At 36.3% G+C, this 24,245-nt stretch overlaps 2 protein-coding genes across 8 annotated transcripts in view; one reads left to right on the top strand and one right to left on the bottom strand.

Moving 5' to 3' along the window:
• Positions 1–19,995, top strand: part of Rh50 (Rhesus blood group-associated glycoprotein Rh50) — a 42,669-nt gene extending 22,674 nt beyond the window's left edge. For 5 of the 6 annotated variants that reach the window (XM_069120660.1, XM_069120659.1, XM_069120657.1 and 2 more), the window contains 8 exons: positions 5,620–5,806; positions 10,382–10,532; positions 11,955–12,102; positions 12,980–13,198; positions 13,288–13,370; positions 17,813–17,956; positions 19,183–19,348; positions 19,708–19,995. In XM_069120660.1, coding sequence (XP_068976761.1) covers positions 5,620–5,806; positions 10,382–10,532; positions 11,955–12,102; positions 12,980–13,198; positions 13,288–13,370; positions 17,813–17,956; positions 19,183–19,348; positions 19,708–19,865 — 1,256 coding nt within the window. In that variant the 3' untranslated portion in view covers positions 19,866–19,995. The remainder of the gene's footprint in view (positions 1–5,619; positions 5,807–10,381; positions 10,533–11,954; positions 12,103–12,979; positions 13,199–13,287; positions 13,371–17,812; positions 17,957–19,182; positions 19,349–19,707) is intronic. The other variant, XM_069120661.1, reaches the window with a different exon arrangement.
• A 479-nt stretch (positions 19,996–20,474) lies between these two features.
• Positions 20,475–23,786, bottom strand: SrpRalpha (signal recognition particle receptor alpha). Of its 2 annotated transcripts, XM_069120333.1 has the most exons (8): positions 23,538–23,785; positions 22,977–23,346; positions 22,508–22,549; positions 22,102–22,243; positions 21,884–22,022; positions 21,266–21,798; positions 20,764–21,178; positions 20,475–20,682 (listed from the first exon to the last, which is right to left on the bottom strand). In XM_069120333.1, exons 1-8 carry the CDS (start codon positions 23,652–23,654, stop codon positions 20,557–20,559), a joined length of 1,884 nt encoding a protein of 627 aa, XP_068976434.1. In that variant the 5' UTR covers positions 23,655–23,785; the 3' UTR covers positions 20,475–20,556. The 2 variants fall into 2 exon arrangements, with proteins under 2 accessions (XP_068976434.1, XP_068976435.1); XM_069120334.1 differs by lacking the exon at positions 22,508–22,549 and having other exon boundaries at positions 23,538–23,786.
• Positions 23,787–24,245: the final 459 nt, after the last annotated feature.

The following is a 24,245-nucleotide window of genomic DNA, read 5'->3' on the forward strand; positions in this document are numbered from 1 at the left end:
AATACGAGTAGCTAATAACGATCGGTAATTGAAATTCTGGCATTAATGTTTCATAAATGTTATTATCGATATTTCCAGCTGAATGATTTAAGTCTCTTTTTATAAATTCATTTGTAAGTTCACGTTTTTTATAGTGCGCTCTTAAACCAGCTTTATACCTCTATAAACCGGACCCGACAAAGGGTTCTTCCACCATAATTTCCTTCCAATAGGAACTCGTAACGAACAATTTCTTCCCCTTTCACCACTTTGTTATTCGTTCAGCGTACAAAACAGCGTACAATGTAAAAAGAAAGAGCAACGGTGCTCAGCAGGGCCGAATAAATTGCATTCTTTAAAATTGTACTACGTAATCGAGCGACGATTTTCCATTTTTCGTTTTCGCAACTCGCGATTTTTATTTATCCTATTTTTACAACCTACAATAAATTTCTTTCATACCGGTCTAATGAAATATGCGATAAAAAAATACTTCCACTTCCGTGAAAAAGAAACGTTACAACAACATCTAGCGTAATTAGTAAATACCAATATTCTCACCGAGGACCCTCTTTACACGGTTACGTGTTTAAATTAAATTTCGAAAAATAAAAGCATAAACGTATCTGGATATAAATGAGAAATATCTATGATGTTAACGATATCCACGGGTGAAATAAAGGGATCGTGCAAATGAAAACGACAAAACCAAATCTTTGTGGAAAAATGATGACAGATAAAAGCGTTCGTGTCGTCATTTTATTGCGAGAATTCGCGCGATATGGCAGAGATCGATCAGCTCGAATTAACGATAAAACGATCGATATTGCGAATTTTGAATACAATACGGGTTTCTCCATTGCAAGTGGATGGATCGCGAATCCTTTGTTTACACGTAAACGTATTAAATAAAGACGGTGTGGTTGAAATCGTGGTGGAAAATCGTTTCTCGTACGAAAAAGATACGCAGCGACGCGAAACGTGTGAAATTTGCCATTCCGGGAAAAACTTTTGCGCAATCCATGCGAAGCTGGACCAAGTTTGACACTATACGTACCTGTTTATATACAAGTTGCAGGCTTAAGTTTCGCCAACTTATACCAGCTGGATTATGCCACGCTGCACAACGCGCGTTGAAAGGTCACGGGTTTTGAAAAAAATCGGAACGTTGGCTGAGAGTTCAGCGAAGTCTAACGGAACGTTTGAATGAGAAAATATGGTGTTACGCGACAGTTTCGCGAAACTTCGTGATTATTAAACCGCAAAGCTTTCGGCGTAACCACCGTAGATAATATAAAATTATGAAAGCTAGCGAAAGAATCCTTGGATTAGCGAGAAAGTTATCAAATTAGCTAAAAGGGATATTCTGTTTTTTATTTTCTATTCAGAAAATACTATTTATCGGTATCTTCCCTTTTTTTTATAAGCGGCACAGGCGTATTATAGGGTGAAACTAACGATAAGAGTTTTGTTCATTTTTAATACTTTCTTTGCATTTCGTGTATTTTTGTTTAAACGCGTGCTTGAAAAGAAACGATATTATTAAAAATTCTTATCTTATCATTTGCATATCTCGTTCAATTAAAATTTAACGTTATAAAAATGATCCTAAGAAAATTGCGATATTATCAAAGTGGAAAGAAAAATAATAGCGAAAAAGGTGGAAATCAGGTAACTTTCGGACAAACAACTTTCGAGAAGAGAATTAGGTGATTTTAACTACTCATTCGAGGGAATAATCGAGTCACGTCGACGTCGGGGCCAATTATCTTTGGTTTGAAAGTCGGCTAATGCGATTCCGCTGCAACTTTATCGTCGTCGATTCCGTTTCCCTCGCTGGCTTTTCAAAATTACCGTTTGATGGATGCGAACGAGCAAAAAGAGAGGCCACCGTCGAACCTTCCTTTTCTCGCTCCCTCCCTCCCTTCCTCCCTCTCTCTCTCCCTCTCTCTCTCTCTCTCTCTCTCTCTCTCTCTCTCTCTCTCTCTTTCTCTCTCTGTTTCTCATAAAAGTCACGACAGCGACAGCGATGCTTCAAGTGATAAATAGATTATCCGGACGTGACTCGAATAATTTCCACCGGAAACCAATGGTTTTCTGCGGCGTAAACGCGTAACCAAGTCTTATCCCCTTCGTTTTCCTTTTTTCCCCTTTTTAGTCGAATTCGTGTTTTATATTTCGTCTCATACCTTCTCTTCTTTTTCGGTGGCTTCGAGTCGAATAAAAATATCGATGGTAATTCATCGCGCGTTTAAAGGACCGTGAGATCCAGGATTTTTATCAGAACGTCTTGTTTAGGGCGAGAAAGATTCGACGGATCGGCGAAAATGAGATGTCTTCGTTAGCGAAGGATATTTATCACGGAGTTTGAATTTTTCGTATTATCGTGATTTAATTGAATTTCATTTGTAAAATAAGAGAAAAAGGTAAAATAATCTCCAACTGGTAGAAAAGATCGAAAGAAGAGTTCTCATTAATTATTAACGATATCGATAGAATTCATATTTAAATTTTAAGATCGAGCGTCAAAAGTTATTCATATTTATTCTATTAATAATTCATATTTGTCCCTTTTCGTGTAGAAGCGCAGCTGCACATGTTTCGAAGCTTCTTAATCTTCGTTTTCTGGTGGCGTTCGCTATATCTGTGACGACGTCTCGATGTATCGATACGATGTATGCACACGCTCGACGAGAAACGAGACGCTCGAAGAAAAGCTCCGCCCTCTTATGAAATGTGCCTCCGACCCACTTGAATTTCGACTTGACTCCTCGATCATCGGTTATCCGCATATAAATTACACTGGTGACAGTGACACCGCAATACCTATGATAAATAAATAGATCACCAGTACCGGGAAAGTTTCCTCTTCTTTCATACCGCTCCACTTCCTAAGGAAATGTTGGAATAAGTTGTCCGCCATTCAGAAATTCTTGCACCGTTCACTCTCAGAAATACGTTCACCGAGAATATTATTAATCCTTTGACAACGCGATAAAGCTACGAAAAACGTCAAAACGAACGATTTACAAAGTAATTAACTAACGTCGTCTCTTCCTTTTTTCCGCTTCGAGTTTCCAAGATGAAACGAATCGCTAACTACCGAAATTTACATCTCGCGATTAAATTAATAATTAATATTAATAATTCTACCATTTTGTTAGCACTGCTTTATCAAAAGCGAGCAGATATCCAAATACGTTCAAGTAGCGATCTATCATTCGTCGAATAATCACCAATTCTTTCACGTCTTTGCCCGGCCAACAATGATCAATGACAGGCAAATCCAACTTCGAACTGCAACTTTCTTCGCGACGAAAATCGACGGAGGCCGATTTTCTTGCATCAACGGTGTTCGAAGGAATTACAAGGGAAAATTCGAATCCCGCCACCAGTCGCTATCGGCCGACTCGTTTCCCCAGCAAAAACGGTGACCCGGATCAGCGCGATTTTCCGGTTATTATGCATTCACGGTGAAGCAGCGACACCCGGTGATGGATGAGTCCCGGGGCGAAGCGCGAATTATCTGTTTCGAAGCGAATCCTAAGACGTCCGCCGGTTTCCCAATGATTTACGAACATATTTTACAGCGGAACGGCCGGCGTGTCGCCTCTTAATCCAGCCTCTTTTACGTGTTTGATTTATTCGCGCTTAATTTCGCCCACGGATGAAAATTCAAACCGGTGAAATCGATTACGTGCAGCGGCGAAGAGTTACAACCACGACCGTCTACGTCAGGGGATAGAACGTCCGGATATCTTTCGCGCGGAAGGTTCACGCGAACCGGAAGCACCAGGTTTTTATCGTGAAAATTAGTATCGATTTCTTGAGCGGCGACAACCGGTCGCCTTTTTATTTCGGTGTCTGTGTCACGTTTTAATTAAGAACGCGGGATAGAGGAGAATTATTGAAATTGATAATATTAGAAGAGTTTGTTATTTCTCGAAACATTGTATTGTATGAAACATTTTTGTTATTTGGAATTAGAAGAGATCTTGGATATCTATAAGAATCGTAGGAATAAATAACGTACGATACGATGGTTAAAAATTCTTTCGCAGGTAGAATTATAGAGAAAAGATTTAGGAATTTCGATTAGGAATTTTTCAAACGGCGTTGTATTCAGTTTTTCAAATGGAATGTCCAACTTTTCTGTAATAAGATTCCGTAGAATATAGCGAATTCTGAATATAAAAGTACGAAGACACGTTTATCTCAGAACGTTTATCTTAAAAAACACAATTGCCTGCAGACTTCTCTTTACGCTTTTACTTCCGGTAAAAGTTCCTACTGCGAATCAATCCAATTCCATCATTGCTTATATATATCGACGATTATCGATAATTTTAACAGCTAAATACATCGATATATGTAACAGTGTCAATTATGCGGAACGATTTTGATGTTCGTTAAACGACGGAGAATTAAATTATGGCAACGTGTCGGTTAATGTGTCACTCCACGTAGATCTCACTGATACATAATCAATCACGTTAAATCAATTCTTCGACGTAACCAACGAAGAATTGTCAACAAGTCAAAGTTACATAGCCAATTAACGCTTTTCATAGGAAATTCGGAAATGATACTTAAAAAGATTCCAAAAATAGATACTAAATATTTCTAAATGAAGACACGATAGAAATTTCAACGATTATTCTCTGGCAAATACGTAGAACGAACCGCGTTTCAGAAAACCAAAAAAGAGTCGCATCAAAGAATCAAATTTAATCGAAATCGCTCTTTGAGCTGTTTGAGCAATGACAAAAAAAACTCTATGAAAGGAACGTCAAATCTTCTTCCCTGCAAGAATGATTACCCTATTTACCGTACATAAAACCTTAAACATGTATTACATTACATTATTCACATAACCAAACGAACTCATCAATCAAACCATACTTCATACCGTTGGAAAAAGAAGCACATGGAAGCTTCAAGTCTCTTCTAGTATAAAAACCATTAAATTATCCTATCTGCTTTAAGTGATACCTTGAACGTGTATTACGTTTTATCCACTTAACTGAACCAGATTCCACCCTCAAAACACGTTCATCCGGCTTCTGAAAAAATTCCATCGCGAAAAGAAAAAGACCAACTTCTCTTTACCATTAAAAGAAGTCGTCCAATTAGTTCCAAATTTGTTGCATACTACTCGCCTATTAATATATCAGACATGGGAATTAACGATCGTCCGTCACGCGCAGGAAACTCACCCTCGTCCTCTCAAAAAATTGTATGAAAAAGACAAAAGTACCAAATGTCAATTCTTCTCTGCTACGAAAGAAAACACGCGATTCGCTTTGAATTTCTCACACCTTACGATTCGTCTATCAACGCGTTTCACCGACGAGTTATCCTCCATCCGGAAACATCGATGGATATACCTGGCGAAGAAAGCTCACACAGCCATCTTCGAATCGCCCCAGCCATTTCTGAGAAACCGCGTTCTTCCTCCGAACGGGCCACGTAATTACAACGATCAATTAACGAGCGATTAACACCGATCTCCGGCGAACAAACGAGCGAGCGAGCCAGGCTGATTAACCGCACGCGAGCTGTGCATGCGCCTACAAAGAGCTCTTTCTGTTTTCCCCTTGTGCACGCGTGCGATTTCGGGCCACCGTTAAAACGACTCAGTGTATCAAGATGTCCACGTGATGATCTGGATCGGATTCGGCTTCCTGATGACGTTTCTAAGAAGATACGGACAAAGCGCGATAGGACTGACGTTCCTACTCGGCGCTATTTTGATCCAGGTTGCCATGATCTGCGAGGGAGTGACGAATTTCCAGATAGACAACGCGTCTCCGTTGTCGTTAAAAAGGTTGGTGAGATTTTTATCACGATATTTATCGCAGTTTTATTTTAATTTCTCGTATTATTTCAGCAATATCGCGGTAATCAATTTCCTATTACGTTTATACGAATAATTTATATTTACATCTGTTATTTAACGTCGTGTCTAAAGTTCTGTAACACGACCAACCGTAGGAAATTACCGAAAAAACCGGATAGTCTAGCCGTAAATCGGAGAGCCTATGGTTAATCCCATGGAAAAGTTTTTCCAATGCATATGTAGCTGACGAAGCGTTCCATTAAAATAATTAAATGAAAACTTCCATCGTGGAACTCGTAGTTTTAAAAGTTTCAAACAAACCTCACGAATTATAGATCGTTTGGCTAAGCTTCGCTAATCCACGAGCTGCTTTCGAAATTTTGAATTACAAATTACACGGCTGATGGAATTATAAATGGTGATTGGTTCTCGCGCTTTGCAAATACATATATGTAATGGGAACGCTAACGAATTTGCATAACAATTTGCGAGGGGAGAAAAAGCACAGGAATACAACGGTTGAATAAAATTCACTGTAATTTTATTTAATTGTAAAACGTATTTTATTTAACTCGGCGATTCTTCGCGTTAACGTACAACGAATAAAAAATTTCCTGCGACTTGAATATTTTTCACGTCCAACATCCAAAACTAAAATATTTACAATAGCGGAAACTGTTATAAAAACGTGTATAGCAAATAATACAGTTAAAAGCTTTAAAACGGAAATATTCGTAAATAATAATTTTACGCAAGGAACAAAGCACAGGAAATTTTATTCTTTTTCGATCACAGCGCTGCTTCGTTTGTGATTCGTCGCGATGGAACGATAGAAACGTATTTCGGTTTTGGTTGAAGCATATTATTAATTAAGGATAATGTAAACGAGATTTTCAAAAATTTTAAGTCAAAGAAGATTCGAAATTACTGGGGGTGAGACTTTCGCAAGGATCACGGAAACGGAGAACGGTGCTTTGAGAGGCAGAAACTAACGAAAGCGAAAGTAATTACTCTCGCGGCTAATTATGTCGTCGCATTCACAATGAGGATATTCTGAATCGTTGAAAACTTCCTCGCTTGACCGGATTCCGAGTCGGAATTATCATGGAATTAAGGTTGTAAGCAAGCTAATTGAAACATATAATATTCATTACGCGACTTTTCTCAGAATTAAATTAACTCTTCCCGAGCATCCTTTTCATACACCAGCCCTTTCCATGATTTTACTTTAAAATCTTAGGAGACACGATATCACCTTTCCGTATACATTACGTCCATTAAATGGTAGACTTCATATTTTTCCAACATTCGTACTCTGGTTAACAAAAGTCTTATCAACTACTTTTCTCTTGTCTCGCTGTTAATAATATTTCGTTTTGACGAAGAATCTAACTTTCGATTTCACTCGGTTAGTCGCTGTTATTATTAGTAAAAAAGAAAAATAGAAAAGAAATTTCGACATATTTTTCCAAATAATCGGTATGTTATAGAAAACTTGAAAATATCGTCAGACACGTTCTGACAAATTCCACGGACTTTTAAATCATTGTTGCAACACTACGAACTTAACTGAAAGTTTTTCAAAGATGTCGCGATCTACAGATTTACTACAACAAAGTTACAAACTATCCTACAGTATTATGGATAGCCTATAATATTCAAGGGTATCGTAAAAATGTTTCCGAGTAACATAGCAATTCCCTAGAGAGGGAATTCCAATATGCAACTACGTTCCAAATTATTCCAAACTATTTCCAAAATGTTCTACGTATAAACCTGCTCTACTCTGTACTGTAATACTCCACAACAATCTACAAAGTCAAAATAATGGCGTGTATGGTGTAACATTGAAATTGTTTAGAAAGAGGAAAATACGATTTCGAAATACTCCAAACTGTTCTAAAACATTCTATAAACTTGTAAAGTACTCGATATTGTTTTAGAACGTTGTTGCAAATAGTCGCACGTGTAATATGGAAATGTTCCGCAGAATCTTTCCTACTTGCAACGATATTTCAAATTGACTCGGCTACATTTTAAAACGTTTTATAAACTTCCAATGCGTGGAAAAATTATTGCGTAACGTCGCGAGATTTTCTCACAACTTTCGTACGCTTTGATGCTACACAATCTTGCAAGAAAGTTGGAAATAATTTTAACGCGAATCTAACGCGTCACGCGAGACTCTAAATTGCAAGAACAATTTTGGAGTATACTGTACGGAGTCTGTTGCACGATGTTACATAAAGTTTCTTTAATCCAGCAAAGGTTTTCTGGGTATTCAACTTGAAGCATTCTTAGGGCCTAAAGCATCTAAGGCACCGCAACAATATCGCAGAATGTTATATAGCTTCCCTAAGTGGTTTCACGATCCACGATAGTGTTGAACAAAGTAACAAAGCGCGCAGTTGTTTGCCACAAGCTTCTAAAGCTCGCTGCTTAAGACAGATGTATTAATTCCATATTTCCTACCTTCCCCCGCACAATTTACAGATGCTTTTCCATTTGAATAATCTAACTAATTACGAAATACCATTGCACACTCCGATATTTCAAGTTACTTTCTTTTTGCAAAATATTCTCCAAGATTCGAAAGTAAAATTTCTCAATTTCAAGAATCAAGATATTTTTTAAAAGTAAGAAATTTCGACAAGAAATAGTTCAACGATGTAAAATAGCGCCGATCCTTCTCGATCGGCGCACGATATTACGAATCGTTAAATTTGATTTTAGAATAAAAAGAATAAAAAATAAATAAGAAGAAGGAAGTGTACATGTAATAGACTATCGGATAAAAAAACACTATATTTACAACTACTTATAAATAGCAATTTACAGGCTATTCGCTTTTATAAAAAAATTATCACGGAGAATATCTTCTGTTTGGAACTTCCACCGCTTCGATCGAGATTTTTACAAATATTCGCAAAATTAACATCATCGGGAAGAATTTTGGAAATTCTTGCGTAACACAAGGCCGAAGTTTGCTCCTCGTCTACGTCACTGTATTCGAAAAACGCATGGTACTCGTACATATATAGCTATTGGAAACAAATAAATTCGTATAGCAGTCCCGGTAATATACACATCAGGTTCCTATTGGCAGAAAAGTCCGAGGATATTTTTGTCGGATACTGCTGCAAAATATATTCGAACCGGCCGATGCACGATTGAATGCCAAAGCCAGCTTGTAGGATTGTGTTTACCTGATGCATGAATAGTTGATAAGCCGAAAAAGTGTGCAACGAATACTCTGTGTTTCGAGTCCTCTTTTTTCCCTTCGTCGAGCCTCGAATTCACGCTGGCCTATCGCAATAAGAGAAAAAGTCTACCTCGAATAACAGTCCGCTCGAATTTCCAAACGAAAAGTGATCATAAAGTGGAATATCGCTGTATCGCTGTTTGTTAGTGTAATTACTTTCGCAGTCTCTACGTTGTTCGTTCGTATCTGTTACAACGATTATTTACTCGTTTTAAGTAATTCGTACACAAATATGCGTAAAAGTGCATTGAAAAATATATAGAACGGGTAATGGAACGAGAGGATCGAGCGGAAATAAAAGAGACATTTTACATTGAATTTTTACACCGAGTGTTTGATCTGTGTTTAATCTGCGAATAAACTGTTTCTATTAAACACCAAATTCCTTGGGTTCTACGTTCATCAATATATGATACGAATAAAACGCTACAACACTGTAGACAAGTTCTTCAAAATGTATATATTCCCAGAGAATAATTACCGTTTGATAAATATCTATAGGTACAATGTTCTCCACCTACAAAATCTTCTACGATCTTATCCTTCGTATCACATTAATAATACATCGCATCATGGTAATTTCACATCACCTTGTTCACCGAATAGACTGGTAAATTCTTCGTTGGAATGGTTAATATTTCTCAATCACTCCCTTCAGCCAGGATTTTCCGTTTCTCGAACTCATCCAAAAGTTAAATTTATTCCCATCTCAAGTTTCGTTCTGCATATCTTTGCTTTCTAAATGCGGTGTTACGAAAAATCTTTCTCTACCTACATTCTTACCAACTATTGGGTTGGCGACCGCGGATTTTGTCATTAGGTGGCATTGACAAAATCCGCAATCACTTAGTTGCTAAGCCAATAACATCGGAAATTATCCACGCGCCACCTGGCCGCCTCTCGCTTGCCTCTCACTGACAACCGTTGTTCCAGTTATCTCGAACAGCGTTGAAAAAACAAGGATAAAGAGCATGGTGGCTGGGAAGCTTGTTCGAAAGAGGCAACGACCCATCTTGCATAATATTCTACAGGAATAGAAGTAGAAAACGAAACGAAAAATAAAACGTAGATTCACTCTGGTTGCCATACACGAGCCGCAGAAGCGCGAAGGAATGGTCGCGCTAGGTCCGCGAGAACGAACCACCAGGATATCACGTCCGTGTTCCGGTTCCGTGATCCGACCTGTTTGCATAACAGTCGAGATCGCGCATCCATGTTATGAATACTGATCTCCGGTTTTCGGGGCGACTAGCAGCCGGTTAATAACGCGCGTATCGATCAACCCACGTGGCAACTTTCAGCCTGCTGAACGCGGACGTTGCGGTGGCCACGCCGTTGATATCCATGGGTGCTTTGCTGGGTAAGACGACCTACATGCAGCTCGTGTTCATGGGCATTCTCGAGCTGATCATGTTCACCGTGAACAAGTACGTGGGAGAGCATCTGCTCATGGTAAGTCAACTCCTGCTTCTTCGGACGCGTTTACGAGCGTCACGCTCGATTTTCAAACGACCCGCCATCGAGAGCGCGAGTTTCCGCTCGATACCGGAAACGACCGGTTCAACGGCACGTAGAGAGGCTTTCCGCTAGGCGCGTTATCGGCTTCTGCGGAAGAAAATGATGGATATTGGGTGATGGATGGGGCGCAGAGATCGAAGAGGAATTTTTGCTAATAAAATGAGATTGTCAGGGGCGTGCTGGGTTGTTGGTTAATTTTCAAAGAATAGAGGCAGGAAATTTCTTGTAACGCGGAGAAGCTGTCAAGTGTATGTACAGGCTCGCTAGTCGATCTAAAAATATTTCAAATAATAGTTTTCGAAGAATAGCGGGAAGTTATTACGCGCGTGCTGTTCTATAATTATCGAATGCATCTTTAGAGAACAATTGAATATTTTACGTGTCATCGAGGATTCTTTATTTTTACTAAAGTTCGCGCATTTGAAACATTGATCTATGAAGTTAAATTTAAGACTTCTATATGATAAATTTTGAATAACGAAAACGGAAGAGAAGTTGGGAAAATAGGCTTTTTTAAATTGTCTTCCTTAAAGACAGTATGCTGCTCCTTTTCTTTTTTCTATTTCACAGAATAATCGATACATATATAAAAGTGAAACATCGCTGACATACGATCGAAACAGACATTTATATAGATTTCCTTCGATCTACTTCGATCTCTGTTCGTCCCAAAGTTTCAAAAAGTTTGATATTTTCAAAGGAGCAATCGCGTGCGGTATAATTTCGAAAGTTCCGTAAATTTCAAAGTTTTTAAACGACGCGACGTTGGGATAGGATTAGCGAATACTGATAATTAGAAAAGTTACGAAAAAGTATTCGAAGCAGTCGATTTTAAAAGACAAACTAAAGTCGACTATCGTGTAATCGATAGCCAAAAAAGTAGGACGAACACGTACTAATCAAATCGTTTCTCCTCCTTACTTTCGTTATTAAATTTCTTCGAATGTTCCGTTTTAAAAATTACTAGAACTTCGACCAACACACGTTGAAATCACTGTTGGCAGTGAATGTTCGAAAGAGTCGTAAGCACGATGTGTATTACCGGTGAACAAACATGTTTCCACAGTATTCCATATTGTCCTGGCGCATCGAACTTATTTACTTTCGCTATTATCGATTTTATTTTCAATTTACTTTGGGATTTTGCTCGAAACAGAAATGAAATCTCTACTGTGTTACGCGTGTTAACGTTTATCGATGAAAATATCGTTACTCTACGAAACAGAAATCTAAACAAAATGATTTAAAAAATAAAAATCATAACTACAGATCGAGGAACTCGTAATAAAAATGAGTCCTGCCAATTTTTCTTTTTTTCTCTTTTTTTTTTGTGTCAAATGAATTTTCATTTCGCAGGCCGTCGATGCAGGCGATAGCATGTTTGTCCATGCGTTCGGAGCATATTTTGGACTTGCAGTCAGTTTCGTATTTGGAATGAAGGACAAGCCTAAGAAACATAATCTCGAGGGAGCATCCTACAACTCTGACATTTTTGCGATGATTGGTCTGTTTCTCTAATTTTTTCTCCGCTTCACGATAGAGAAACATCGCTAATTTCGTCAAATTATACCTCTAACGTTAAATAATCGTTTAAGGTCGAAGAATCTTACGGAAGGATCATCGACTTATCGAGTCTTTGAATCTCTTTCGATCGATCGATACTATCAAATTCAATTTTTTAACACGGAGAAGACTATGAAAGGAAATTCCAAAGATTCGTTCGATATCTTCCTTTTTTTCTAGATTCTACAATTTTATGAAATTTAAAGTAATTGGAGTATTTATATCATTAGTGCACACGATATACCGTTGCTTGGTCTACGGTAGATTAACCATTTGCGCGATTGAAGTTAAACGAAATATTTCACGTATTATTAGGTTGTCCGAAAAGTACCTTTCTTTCGCGTGTTTTTTACAACAGTGCACCTTTATACAAACGTGAAACCAAGTCCGTGAAATGTCGCGGTGTTTATCTCAACAGAACAGAATGAATCCTACGTAATTGGACAAAATAATATCAAACAAAAAACATCGTGCGTCTATTATTTTCTCGTAAAACGAAAGAAACTCTTCGAACAACCTAATACAAACAGCATTGAATTTTGTTCGGAAGTTCATGCACGCGATAATCACGGACGAACGATTTATATCGTTTTAAAATGAAACTGCATTTCGCTAATAGCCGAAGTAACTTAACCACGCCTCTACGCTAAAAGCTACTATCAAAGATATAGCCATCTCTTCGAACATCGCGTCATTCCTCGTTGCACAAACTCACGTTCCACAAATTCGCGTATCGCAAGCAAATTCATCGTCGTCGAATACAAAGATAGTATCTTTGAGGGAAACGAAGGAAAGGAGAACATAGTTTGCTTCGACAGGCACCGTGTTCCTGTGGTTGTTCTGGCCATCGTTCAACAGCGCCGCTCTGCAAGGAGACGATCAGCAAAGGGCCATTATAAACACTCTTCTGTCCATCTCGTCCAGCTGTGTGATCGCGTTCGCGACCTCCGCCCTAGTCTCCAAGGATAGCAAATTCAACATGGTACACGTGCAGAATTCGACGTTGGCCGGCGGTGTAGCCATCGGCACAGCAGCAGGTACAAGACGATCTAATTAATCGAAGATTTACATTGGACGGTACTCGATCCGTGCGTCTAACCAGCCGACATTTTCTGAATAAATACAGGCATGATGTGCAAACCGGTGGGTGCTTTGGCCGTGGGTGCTCTAGCCGGGCTACTCAGCGTGTTAGGATACAAATATCTCACGGTAATTGGCTCCTTTCTTGCTTTAAACGCGTGTGAGAAGAACGGAGGAATCGGATGGATGATGAAAGTTTCGCTGGTAGTTGGAACGTTTGAGAAAAAAAGAAACGAGAATGCAGAATGTTTGAGATTGTGAGAAATAGACGTGCCTCGATCGATCGGAGACAAGCAGTGGTTGGATTGATTTTAGGATTCGCTGTTGGTAAAGGTAAGAATTATGAAACGTCAATTATTTTTAGAGGATCGATGTTAAAACGAAAGGATTTTTTGAAACTACGACAGCGTACAGGTAGCGAGGTTTCATGGAGATCTTAATTATTTCGAAACAGAAACGTGGTTACAGAACGACCATGATGATCACTGTACGTACGAGGATTGCAAGTCAGTTGGATATTTTTCACCGAACGATGTTCTACGTTTGTTATTTTAAATGATTCGATATTATTTTTGATATTATGAAAAGTCGCAGAGTGTGTAAAATTAAAATACCAACGACAATTAATAATTACACGATTCAAAACGTAAAGCTGTTGAGGTAAAATTAACTACAAAAGAATCAGAAGTGACAGTACGATGTGATATTATGTAATGAAGGTAAGTTTAAGTTCGAAAGGTGAGTGGTCCCGTTCGATATAATCATAGTAGAAGCTCCGTGTAAAGCGTTGACGAGGCCGACTGAAATTTTTAAGCTGCCAAAGTGGCGGGGAAAGTTCTCGCGAGGTTCATATACGTGGGCAACATAAATTTCGCGGAAAGTGGGTTTCGTCGATGAAACGACGTGCACGTGAAGCCCGGGAAACGATTATGAATCGCGAGCAAATTAAATTTACTGGCACGTGATCGGCTCTGACGTCGGTTATCCTCGATGGTTACCTCCAACAGCCTATATCACGTTACTTTCGTATTTCGTTACCGTCCAGTAGCCAGATTCTCGTTAATCTTGTGTCAATGCCGTGATTTCATATCGTAAAAGTTGCCACCGCGATTATATCTTTTTTCTCTAAATTAAATCGTAAAATACTTATTATCTTTTTTCTCTAAATTAAATCGTAAAATACTTTGCAAAAGAAGAAGAGAATTTTTCTTACTCGACATACTCCTCGCTAAATCCAGTTTTTCACTGAGTTAAAAACTTTTGTCTTCTCCGAAGTTGCACTTATTTTACGGATGTAGTAAATGCAAAAAACATATACAAATAAGCGTTGTAAATATAAAGAGATGCAATTCTCGTTAAAAATTCTTTAGACTTCGAAAATTTATGTTTTCTAATTCGATTAAGTTTCAAACATCCTCCTAATTGTCTACAAAACACAGAAAAACGATGTTACATTGACCTTTTAGATGGCGAAATTGCTTTAAAATACCAGTATCGCTAATAACGTTAGTATGAAACGGTTATATTTAGAATCTCGATAGCGTTTATAAATACTATACTCTTCGATGAAGTTTTGTGCTTGTCACGCATTGATAATCGTATTACTGCAATAATTATGCAACAATACGCGCTTTGTATAAATATTTGTAACGTTAAAAAATAACGTTTAAGATACTCTTAAAACATCCCAAAGAAGGATAGCACAAGGGGATAAAGAAAAGATCAATAAAAGATAAGAATAATGAAGAAAGAGTCAAACTATCGATACCACGTAATTTAACCAATTGTTCCTTAATTTGCGCGGAACACAGACTTTAAAATGTTTAAACCCTTTCCTTTCGCCCTGAGTCTCGACAACGGAATAGAGAAAACGCGCGATGGCGGTATTGACTTAGGAAGATCCGCGGAAGACGAATAATCATCGCGAAGAACTTTCGTCAGAAGTTCTTTTAATCATCCGCGCGATTCATGCGGCGAGGTTTCCTTCGCGGCTCGCTAATTCCATATTCTTTATGTACTTTGTTCTTCTGATTTCCGCGCCCTTTTCCTTCCGCGCTGGAACTTCCGAACACGTACGGATCAAACGCGGTTTAACCGTATTAATCAGCGATTTTTTTCGACAACGAAAATCTCCTCGTGTCTATGCTAAATTTCTTCGTCGAAAGTTCCCTGGAAATTAGTCTAGTTATTAGTAGAGTTACTGCTTTCGTGTGATATTACTAAGAAGAATTAAGAGAGGTAACAGAGGTCTGCGAAAACTCCAATTTATCGAAAATTATAATCCAGAAGAAATAATCTGGAAATTCTAACTTATACAAAACTAACAAGATATTTCTTCTAAAAAGTTGAAAGGGTTAAAGAGTCCAACTTTATCAAAGAGAAAATAATAATTTGTTACAAGCGGATCTTCTACCAAAAAATTATCAGAGTATTATACAGAGCGTTAAAAGATAACGAATAAAATTTAAAAGTAACAATGATAATATAAAACGAACATTTATCAATGGTAAAAAGAGACTAATGTCTTTGCAAGTAGAACGATAAAGCACATGGAAGTAATATTTTGTACGTGAAAGTCGTAATGACGAAAAAAAAAAAAGGGAGAAAAAATTAAAACTAAATTGTTTTCAACGTGGTACGCATCATCCACTTAGATTTTCCGGTTTTGTTATCTTTCGCCCGTTTAACGCTCGCGTAGATCTATGCTTTCCACAGAACAGTCAGTGGAAAGCATAACAGTAAATATAAGCATATCTGGGAAACGTGTAGGTAGTCGCGAATTTGCGTGAAATTTAGGAGGAACAATTATCGTACGTTTCGAATGCGTTATTATTATTATTAGCGTTAATAGCGATTAACAACGTATAATAAAATATAAAGGATAATTGAAAAAATATGTATGAAAAAATTAATAACCTTGATTACTCTAACGAAATGCATTTTAATTAAACGTTATTCAAATTGCCAACTTAAATTTTCATATTCTTCTCGAGAAAAAAATATAAATAGCACAGAGAAAGAAACAAGGGCGTAATAGCTACGATTCTTTTTAGTCTCTCACTTTGATTGAAAAAACGACGAGAACAACAAATATACGAATGCTACATTTTCGTACGAGATACATTTTTTTCCATCAACTTTTTCTCTCTTAGTTTGTCCTCCTAAATTTTGTAAAAATGAAAATTACGGCGAGAGTAACATTTTTCGACACAGTGCGCGCCCCATGTTCAAAGGAAACAGCGATATTAAGTAAAAAAAACTAAAACAAGGAACGGTAACAAAAAAAAGGGGGAAGCGTTCAGCTGATGCAGGAAACAAATTAACAAATTGGTTTTCCAATAAACTGAATGCATTTTATTCAGACATAACACACAGCAGAACGACAAACGAAAATCGAGGAAATGTAAGACCATTTAGTCAACCACTGTCAAATTGCTTCGAACAGTGACCATATAAAAAATATGTGCTAAATATATGTTTAGAATGACGTTCGAAATTTTATTCTAATAGCAGAAAAAAATCAAATTCTATTTTTAAACATCCATTGAAGAAGATCGACACAAGATGAAAGATGATGTTGAAAGAAATTGGAGAAGGATGATGAATGATCGTAAAAAGAAATTTAAAAAATAGATAAAAAGAAAACTGGAGAAACTTTCACGAAATTATAATCACTTTACAGAGAAGTAATTTTTTATATTAATAAAAAAAGTGAATAACAAACAGAAGTAAATGAAACAGTAACGAAACGGAGTAACATTTTTGCAGAGATAAAAAATTTACAGTGCGTGTCTCTTAAAAGACTATACGGCCAATTTGTCGCACCAAAAATTCACAAACTACTCTGTGAATCAGTTCAAACCCCCCACTTGTCCCCATTAGTGCCCAATCATTACCTCTCATCTACACCCATCATCAACCCCAATACCCTAATTATAGCCTCGACTTCATCCTTACTATCAACCCTCACGATTCTAACCGCCGTTCCCCGGAAGTCATCCACTTTAACTTCATCCTGCAATTTATCTTCTTAACCCTCGTTCGTTCTTCGCATTAATCTAATACGTTCGGATAAATATAAAAATACCGGCTGTATGCTTAATGCAATGTTCAATATTTCCAAAACCAAGCGATTGATTTCAAACTGGAATTGTTCACGGTTTGACTACTATATCACATATCTGTAAAAAAATATAAGCAATTTTGTGCTTGAATATATAAAAATCATACTTTTTCTCGTTATTTTTCGATAAAAGAATTTGCAAATTTAACATCTTGATTGTATCAGTTCTTTCAACTACTACATAACCTATTTACGAACAATACAACAAGCAATCTTATGCTTGAACATATACGAATTTTATCTTCTTTTCATGTGCGATAAAAGAACTTTCAAATTTACCTATTCATTATTATCTCATTGTATCAACTTTTACCATCGTGCCTTCGGTATCGGTAGAAAAATCAAATTGAAAAAAATAAGAAATGGCTTGACTCACCAGTTACAGCAATCTCCTTCAAACTTGCAATTTCCAGGCTTTTGGTCACGATTCTTCCACTTTTTCTTCCAGCCGCTGATCCAAAAACGTCTGAGGATTCATGACACGTGCGGCGTGCACAATCTCCACGGCATGCCCGGCGTTTTAGGTGGTATCTTTGGCGCACTGATGGCAGGCCTCGCCACTGAAGCCTCTTACGATTATTCCCTTTACGAGGTACGTAAGTTTCCTCTTCTTAACGAAGGATTAATTGGCGACTGGCTTTCGGGTAATTGAGTTCGCGGAAGGACACTAAATACGCGACTAGCCGGTGAATAGCGGCCAACTTCTGTCCATTCTACGAGGACGAAAAGCCTCAGAGATCGCTTAATCTATCGGTCGTGAAACGGATATCCCGGTAGGTGAACGTAAGAAACTCGTGGCTGTTGTTGTTCGCTGGCCAACGTAACTTTAGTCTTTCGACCTAAATCCTAGGGGACGATTGCAGTGATCTTTGTTCTATATTCTCTGTGTCGATGAATCTTGGTATCTTCTACCAAAATGTTAGGAGAGGTTAGAAATGATTTTTAACATTTCGATCTATGCTTCCCTTTTCTTTTGGTATATTGGAAATTTTTGATGTTAGGATATGGAATACTGCGTGACCGAATCACTGCAAGCCTGTATAAAGACCGTATGCAAGCCGTATACATATGTGTCGGAAGTTCTGAAGTAAGCGCTATACTCTGTGCTGTACCAGAGGGCACCATTACGTTCTCCATTCCGTGACTAGCTATTCTAGGAACAATATTCCTATTTCTCAAGATACATTACTTGTCGGTATTCCTATTTCTCAACACAATCATTACTTGCCATATAAATTCTCTCGTTATAAGCAATCATACACTCGATACCCGATAGCTACGTGACTTCAAGTTACTATATAGATATCGTCTGATGTCTACACATTCTCACTCACATTTTCACTGGCTAAACGTACGATCTAAATATCTGTTATAACTCAGCTCGAGGTACTGATCGATTTTTTATACGATCGGCATATTTTTCTGATGACACTATTAATTAGTCGAAGCATTAAATATTTAAAGCCGTCATACTGCCGCCATCCGACTTTGAAGACAAATTTTAAATTTCTCTTCAAAGATGAATGTCGCTACAGTAGCGACATTTGAAATTTGTCTTCAAAGTCAGATGGCGGCAAACATCTAAAAAATAATACGTCGTTATCATGAAGTGTACGTTGAAGGCTTTTGAATGATTTTGATAAAAATGATATTGTATAAAATATGATTTACGTATGTAAGTTTATCGTTATTACTGAAAGATTCAGAATTATACAATTTACTTGCAATTTACTTTCGCAATTTACCTGCTGAAAATCACGAGTGATCTTCAATTCGCATATTATTTCATAGAAAATTTATCTCGCTTCTTCTTGTTAGATCTTCCCCGCGCGAGCACCAAACTCTGAAGCAAAGTTGGCCGAGATGAGAGACAATTATGGTATATCAGCTGGCTTTAACAGAACAGCAGGGGAACAGGCTGGCTATCAATTATTAGTACTAGTAATTACAGTGGGAATAGCCATCGTTTCAGGATTAGTAACAGGTAATCATTTCTCATTGATAATCCAGATGACATTTTGAAAATAATAAATTGCACAACTCCTCGTTGGATCTTTCTCGAATTAAAAGAAGGAACATAAACAGTTATTAGAATATTAATCGGCATCTAAATATTTACTCAATTTCACAGAATCAACAATGCAAATTTATAGAAATTTCTAAATTTCTTTTCTTTCAATTTTAATTGTAATCACATTCTCTAGGACATTGTACGTTATTCTCCTTTTTTTTTATTTCTTTCTTCTTCTGGAAGAGGATACGCAGAAAAGAAATGTAAATTTATACATAGCTCGCTTTAAAATCATATCGATATCGCACTGGGACAAATAAATTCTTGCGTAGGTTTAATGATGCGGATGTCGATCTGCGGTTCGATTTCCGAGGAGCAAAAATTCGACGATGAAGCCAATTGGGAATTGGAAGAGGAAGCCACGCAGGAGTCGAAAATCAAGGAAGGCAACAGCTATGGCAGCGACCAATTACCGATGGCCCATATCTGAGACGAGTCCTTGTTATCAACAACAGCAAAAGTATTACGCTTGCACGTGAATGCAAATAAATGACAAAAATAGAACCCTGAACTTAGGAAAACTTGTAAAATTTATTAAACAATTTGTTAAACATTACATATACGACGCATTTTCACTGGTGCAACAATATTCTTGCAAGAAGAACAGTCAATTTATATGCTACGTATTCAACAAGTGACAAGAAAGTGAAAAATCAATATTACAGACAGAGCATACAAAATAAAATAATTGTTGAAAGAAAAGCGAAGCATACGAAGAATGTATGGCATTCCATCTTCTTTTTTTAATCACATTATTTATATTTCTTAGAAAACACCATAAATTTATATCATAAATCATTTATAACGAATTCGAGCGATTCTAGGAATAGCAGTATTTACCGAGTCGTTTAAACGCTAGCGTATTAAAAAATTTATCATAAGAGCAATATAAATTGATGAAAGATAATCAAAAATAATACATATGTATTTAAACACGATAATATATATATTATTAATATATATATAATATATATTCTTGCTAAACTTTTTGTATATAATTGTAATTATTATTATAATAGAGATAATTAATTCCACGAAATAATTGATAACAATCCATTGAAATTTTAATTAATTTTTTATATAATAATTTTAATATCGTCTTTTATTATTCAAATCAACAATTACTTCATTAATGCATGTACCACAGCTTTTGCGTTTAATGACTTCAAATCAGTATAAGTTTGCCCTGTCCCAACAAAAACGATGGGTTGTCCAGTAATATACGTCATAGAAATTGCCGCGCCTACCTGAAAACCAATAACAATAAACAGTATAATAATATATCGTGATAAATATTTAATTATATCCTGTTGATAGATTCTATTCACCTTATCATCGATTGTATCAAATTTAGTTAACACGATGCCATCAATGATATGAGGATTGGTGGATTGACTATGATCGGCTAGTGCTTGATTAAATTTTACCAATTGGTCAACAGCTTCGTTTCCAACAAGAGCTTCGCCAACAAAGAGTACTAAATCTGGTTCGTTTACTTTGATCAACTTAGTCAAGGCTCTCATTAATGGTTCGTTATCTTGCATTCTGCCCGCGGTATCCACCAAAACTACATCGATTTTCAGATCCTTAGCAAAACGGATCGCTTCCATGGCAATACCAGCAGCATCTTTCCCATAACCTTTTTCATACAATTGAACCATAGATTGATTTTCATGCTTCTCTGGCGGATGAAGAGCATTTAAATGGCGCATATGAGTTCTCAATTGTTCAACTGCACCAGCTCTGAAATGAAATTATTTGAAAATACAACACGTCTATATTAAAATAAAAAATTAATGAAATAGGAACTGTGGTAAATAAATAAGGCACCTAAATGTATCACACGCTGCAATTAACACACGAAAATTATTCTCTATAAGCCAAAAACAAATTTTCGCTAGATTTGTGGATTTTCCCACCCCATTTACGCCGCAGAAAGTCATAACATAAGGTCTGTTATTTTTTTTTGCTTCCATTGCGTCTCGCAGAATATCCACACGTCTCTTTGGAGACAGTATTTGCACCAATGCGTCGGTCAGCGTGGCTTTGACGGTACTAGTCACGCTATCGAACGTACCAAGTACTTTTCCTTCGAGCTTTACACCGACAGAATCGCACAATTTTTGAGCAATATCAGCTGCTACGTTTTTCGAAATCAAGTGATCTTTTAATTTTTCCAAAACTGGAGCCATATCCTCGTGTTTCAAAGACTTGTTACCAACCAAACTCTTGAACATTGAAAACATACTGTTGCTTTTCTTTTGTACTTGGGGTTTGGGATTCTCCATTTCTTCGTCAGACTCATCCTCGGAATCACTTTCAACTACTATATCACGAATGCCACCTTTCATCTGGCCTACTAACTAAAAAGATAATTTTGAAAATTCCATTCTTTAATTATGAATAAATTATTAAACAATTATTTAATTAAAAATAAATAATTTATACTGTTTTATCAGCTCCCACATAATCGCCACTTTCTTCTGGTTTATCTTTGGTGCGTTCCAAAGCAGCAAGATCTTTGATAGTTCCACCTAATTCCCACACACGGGGTTTCTTGCCAGCTTTCTCAGGTTTTTGGCTTTTTCTATGAAACATAAATATTGTATATAGCATATTATTTCATACAGTACAAAATTTATTGTTTCTAAATGTAAGAAACTCACTGTTTATCAACTTTTTTCTTTTGATTATTCATTTTTTGAGCCAATTTCATACGGTTTGCGATTAAAACTTCTTCATCCATTTCTCCGTTATGATTTACTTGATTGTTTGACAAATCCTGTTTAGGGACCTCTTGAATTTTCACTGTGGAATTAAATAAAGGTCAGAACATAAAAGACTAAAAATTACTAGAAAGAAAAAGGAAAATAGACGAACTGTTACAGACATTTAATTATCTTTTTAAAATTTAATAATTCATTATTGGGAATATTTAACTTATATCATAACATGGAAGATATTAATTCTCTCATAGACCCAGTCACTGTTAATATTGTTAATCCATAGCAGTAACATATAATTCATCTATGCAGCAGATTACGTGTGTATGTAAAATCCAAAATCACTTACTTTGATCATCTCTATTAGTACTAACTCCCGTCTTCCTTTTACCTAGAAGCGAAGATCCCCATTTCCTGTTAGTGATACCCACATTGGAAAGGACATATTACTACCTAAATGAAAATTGCTTGTGATTCTATATTAAATCCTAGACAAATATCCTCAGCAGCTTAAAATACTCAACAGTAAAAAATAAATGAAAAGGCTAATAAAAAGTAATTCTAGATTACTTCAAAAAACCATTGGCACTGTTATAATCATAAATAATAGAACTACTTGTATTATATAAAGAATTATACCTAAACCATTTTAAGCCTTCCAATATAAAAAAGAAATAATAATGTAAAAAGAATATACAGATAGTGTTAAGCTACAGAAACAAAGTAATTAGTAATATCTTAAGCTTACTAAAGGCAAAGCATTTGAACTAAATAAAAGAGACATTGAATAAAATCTCCAAATTACATTCATTACATACCCTGCTTTTTATTATCTTTGTCATCTTTCCGTTCAATCATACTGGCAACAGTCTTTTTTGATTTTTGACTTTCATCAAAAGTACGCATTTGTTTAGGTATCTTAGCCTGAGTTCGTGCCCATTGTTCAGCCATAGCAAGTACATGTTCATAATTATTTTGAAATTCGAAATTGTAAAACCACTTAGAGTTCTCCAATTCATTTTTGAATCTATCTCTAAATTCTAAATGGATGTCGTTTAAAAATTTGTCTACATACGACAATTGTAGTATCTTTTGATATGCAACAACAAACACTAGCTCAAACTCGTTATCGAGTTTATACTGCAAGCGTAAAGAATCGTATTCAAAAGTATGATTTCCCGTACGTTCCTGCAAAAAAAAACATACAAAATGTCATTATGATAAATATTAGTTGTTTAATTGATCGATTATTTAAATATGGAAGCTACTCCTTTTTTTGAATTTAATCCCTCTTCAACATTAAGATCAAACTTTTAATAGTATTCCATATGGACGTAACGAAATTCAAAAAAATAAATATCATTGACAGCAACACTTACTTGCAATATGACACTTCGTATTAGAGCGTTAACACTAGGAGCAAATATTTGCGAGGTGCTTTGGAAACACCATAGAACAATACCACCTTTACTGAATATAGTAAATAAGTCGAGCATGATTATACGATTTCTTAGTAATAAAAAAATGTTTGATTTGATGTTACAATCTAACCTACTGGTGATCGTGCACTTTGATTTTTGTACACGTCAGACAGACACTGGAAGAAACCTTAGAGCAAAAACTATAAGATACGATGAAACGTAAACATCGAGAAGTTTTAAGGCAACTGTACATTGTAACGGAATGCCATGTTAGTGCCACAAAAAGGCGCCACACGCAAACCCGCATATTTTAAGTGCATATATGAAATTTTAGATGTACTAAAATTTAGAATACTAAAAATTCTCAATCTTGATTATGTAATATTGTTAAATGCACAATAATATGAAATATATTATACTACTACTAAATATTAATAAGTATTATTATTATTAATAAACATTATACTATTATAATACATAAAAGATACATAAAATTATTCATTATTACTTTTACATTGCTTCATTCCTTACAAAAATAATTCAAATACGATATTATATATGTATATATATATATATATACATACAAAAAAAAGATTAATTTAACATTTTTGTCCAAAATACTGATTTAAAAAGTATGATTGAAAAGTATCATAATTATATATATAC

The sequence above is a fragment of the Bombus flavifrons genome, chromosome 9 (assembly GCF_040668555.2).
Source record: "Bombus flavifrons isolate JBK064 chromosome 9, iyBomFlav1_principal, whole genome shotgun sequence".
In the NCBI taxonomy this organism is placed as follows: Eukaryota; Metazoa; Arthropoda; class Insecta; order Hymenoptera; family Apidae; genus Bombus; species Bombus flavifrons.

Excerpts from the sequence above, each read along its gene's own strand:
- SrpRalpha (XM_069120333.1), bottom strand. The coding sequence starts at position 23,654 with ATGCTCGACTTATTTACTATATTCAGTAAAGGTGGTATTGTTCTATGG. Across the intron at positions 22,023-22,101 it reads AAGAAAAAAGTTGATAAACA|AAAAAGCCAAAAACCTGAGA; the intron begins GTGAGTTTCTTA and ends TATGTTTCATAG. Across the intron at positions 21,799-21,883 it reads ATGTGGGAGCTGATAAAACA|TTAGTAGGCCAGATGAAAGG; the intron begins GTATAAATTATT and ends TTATCTTTTTAG.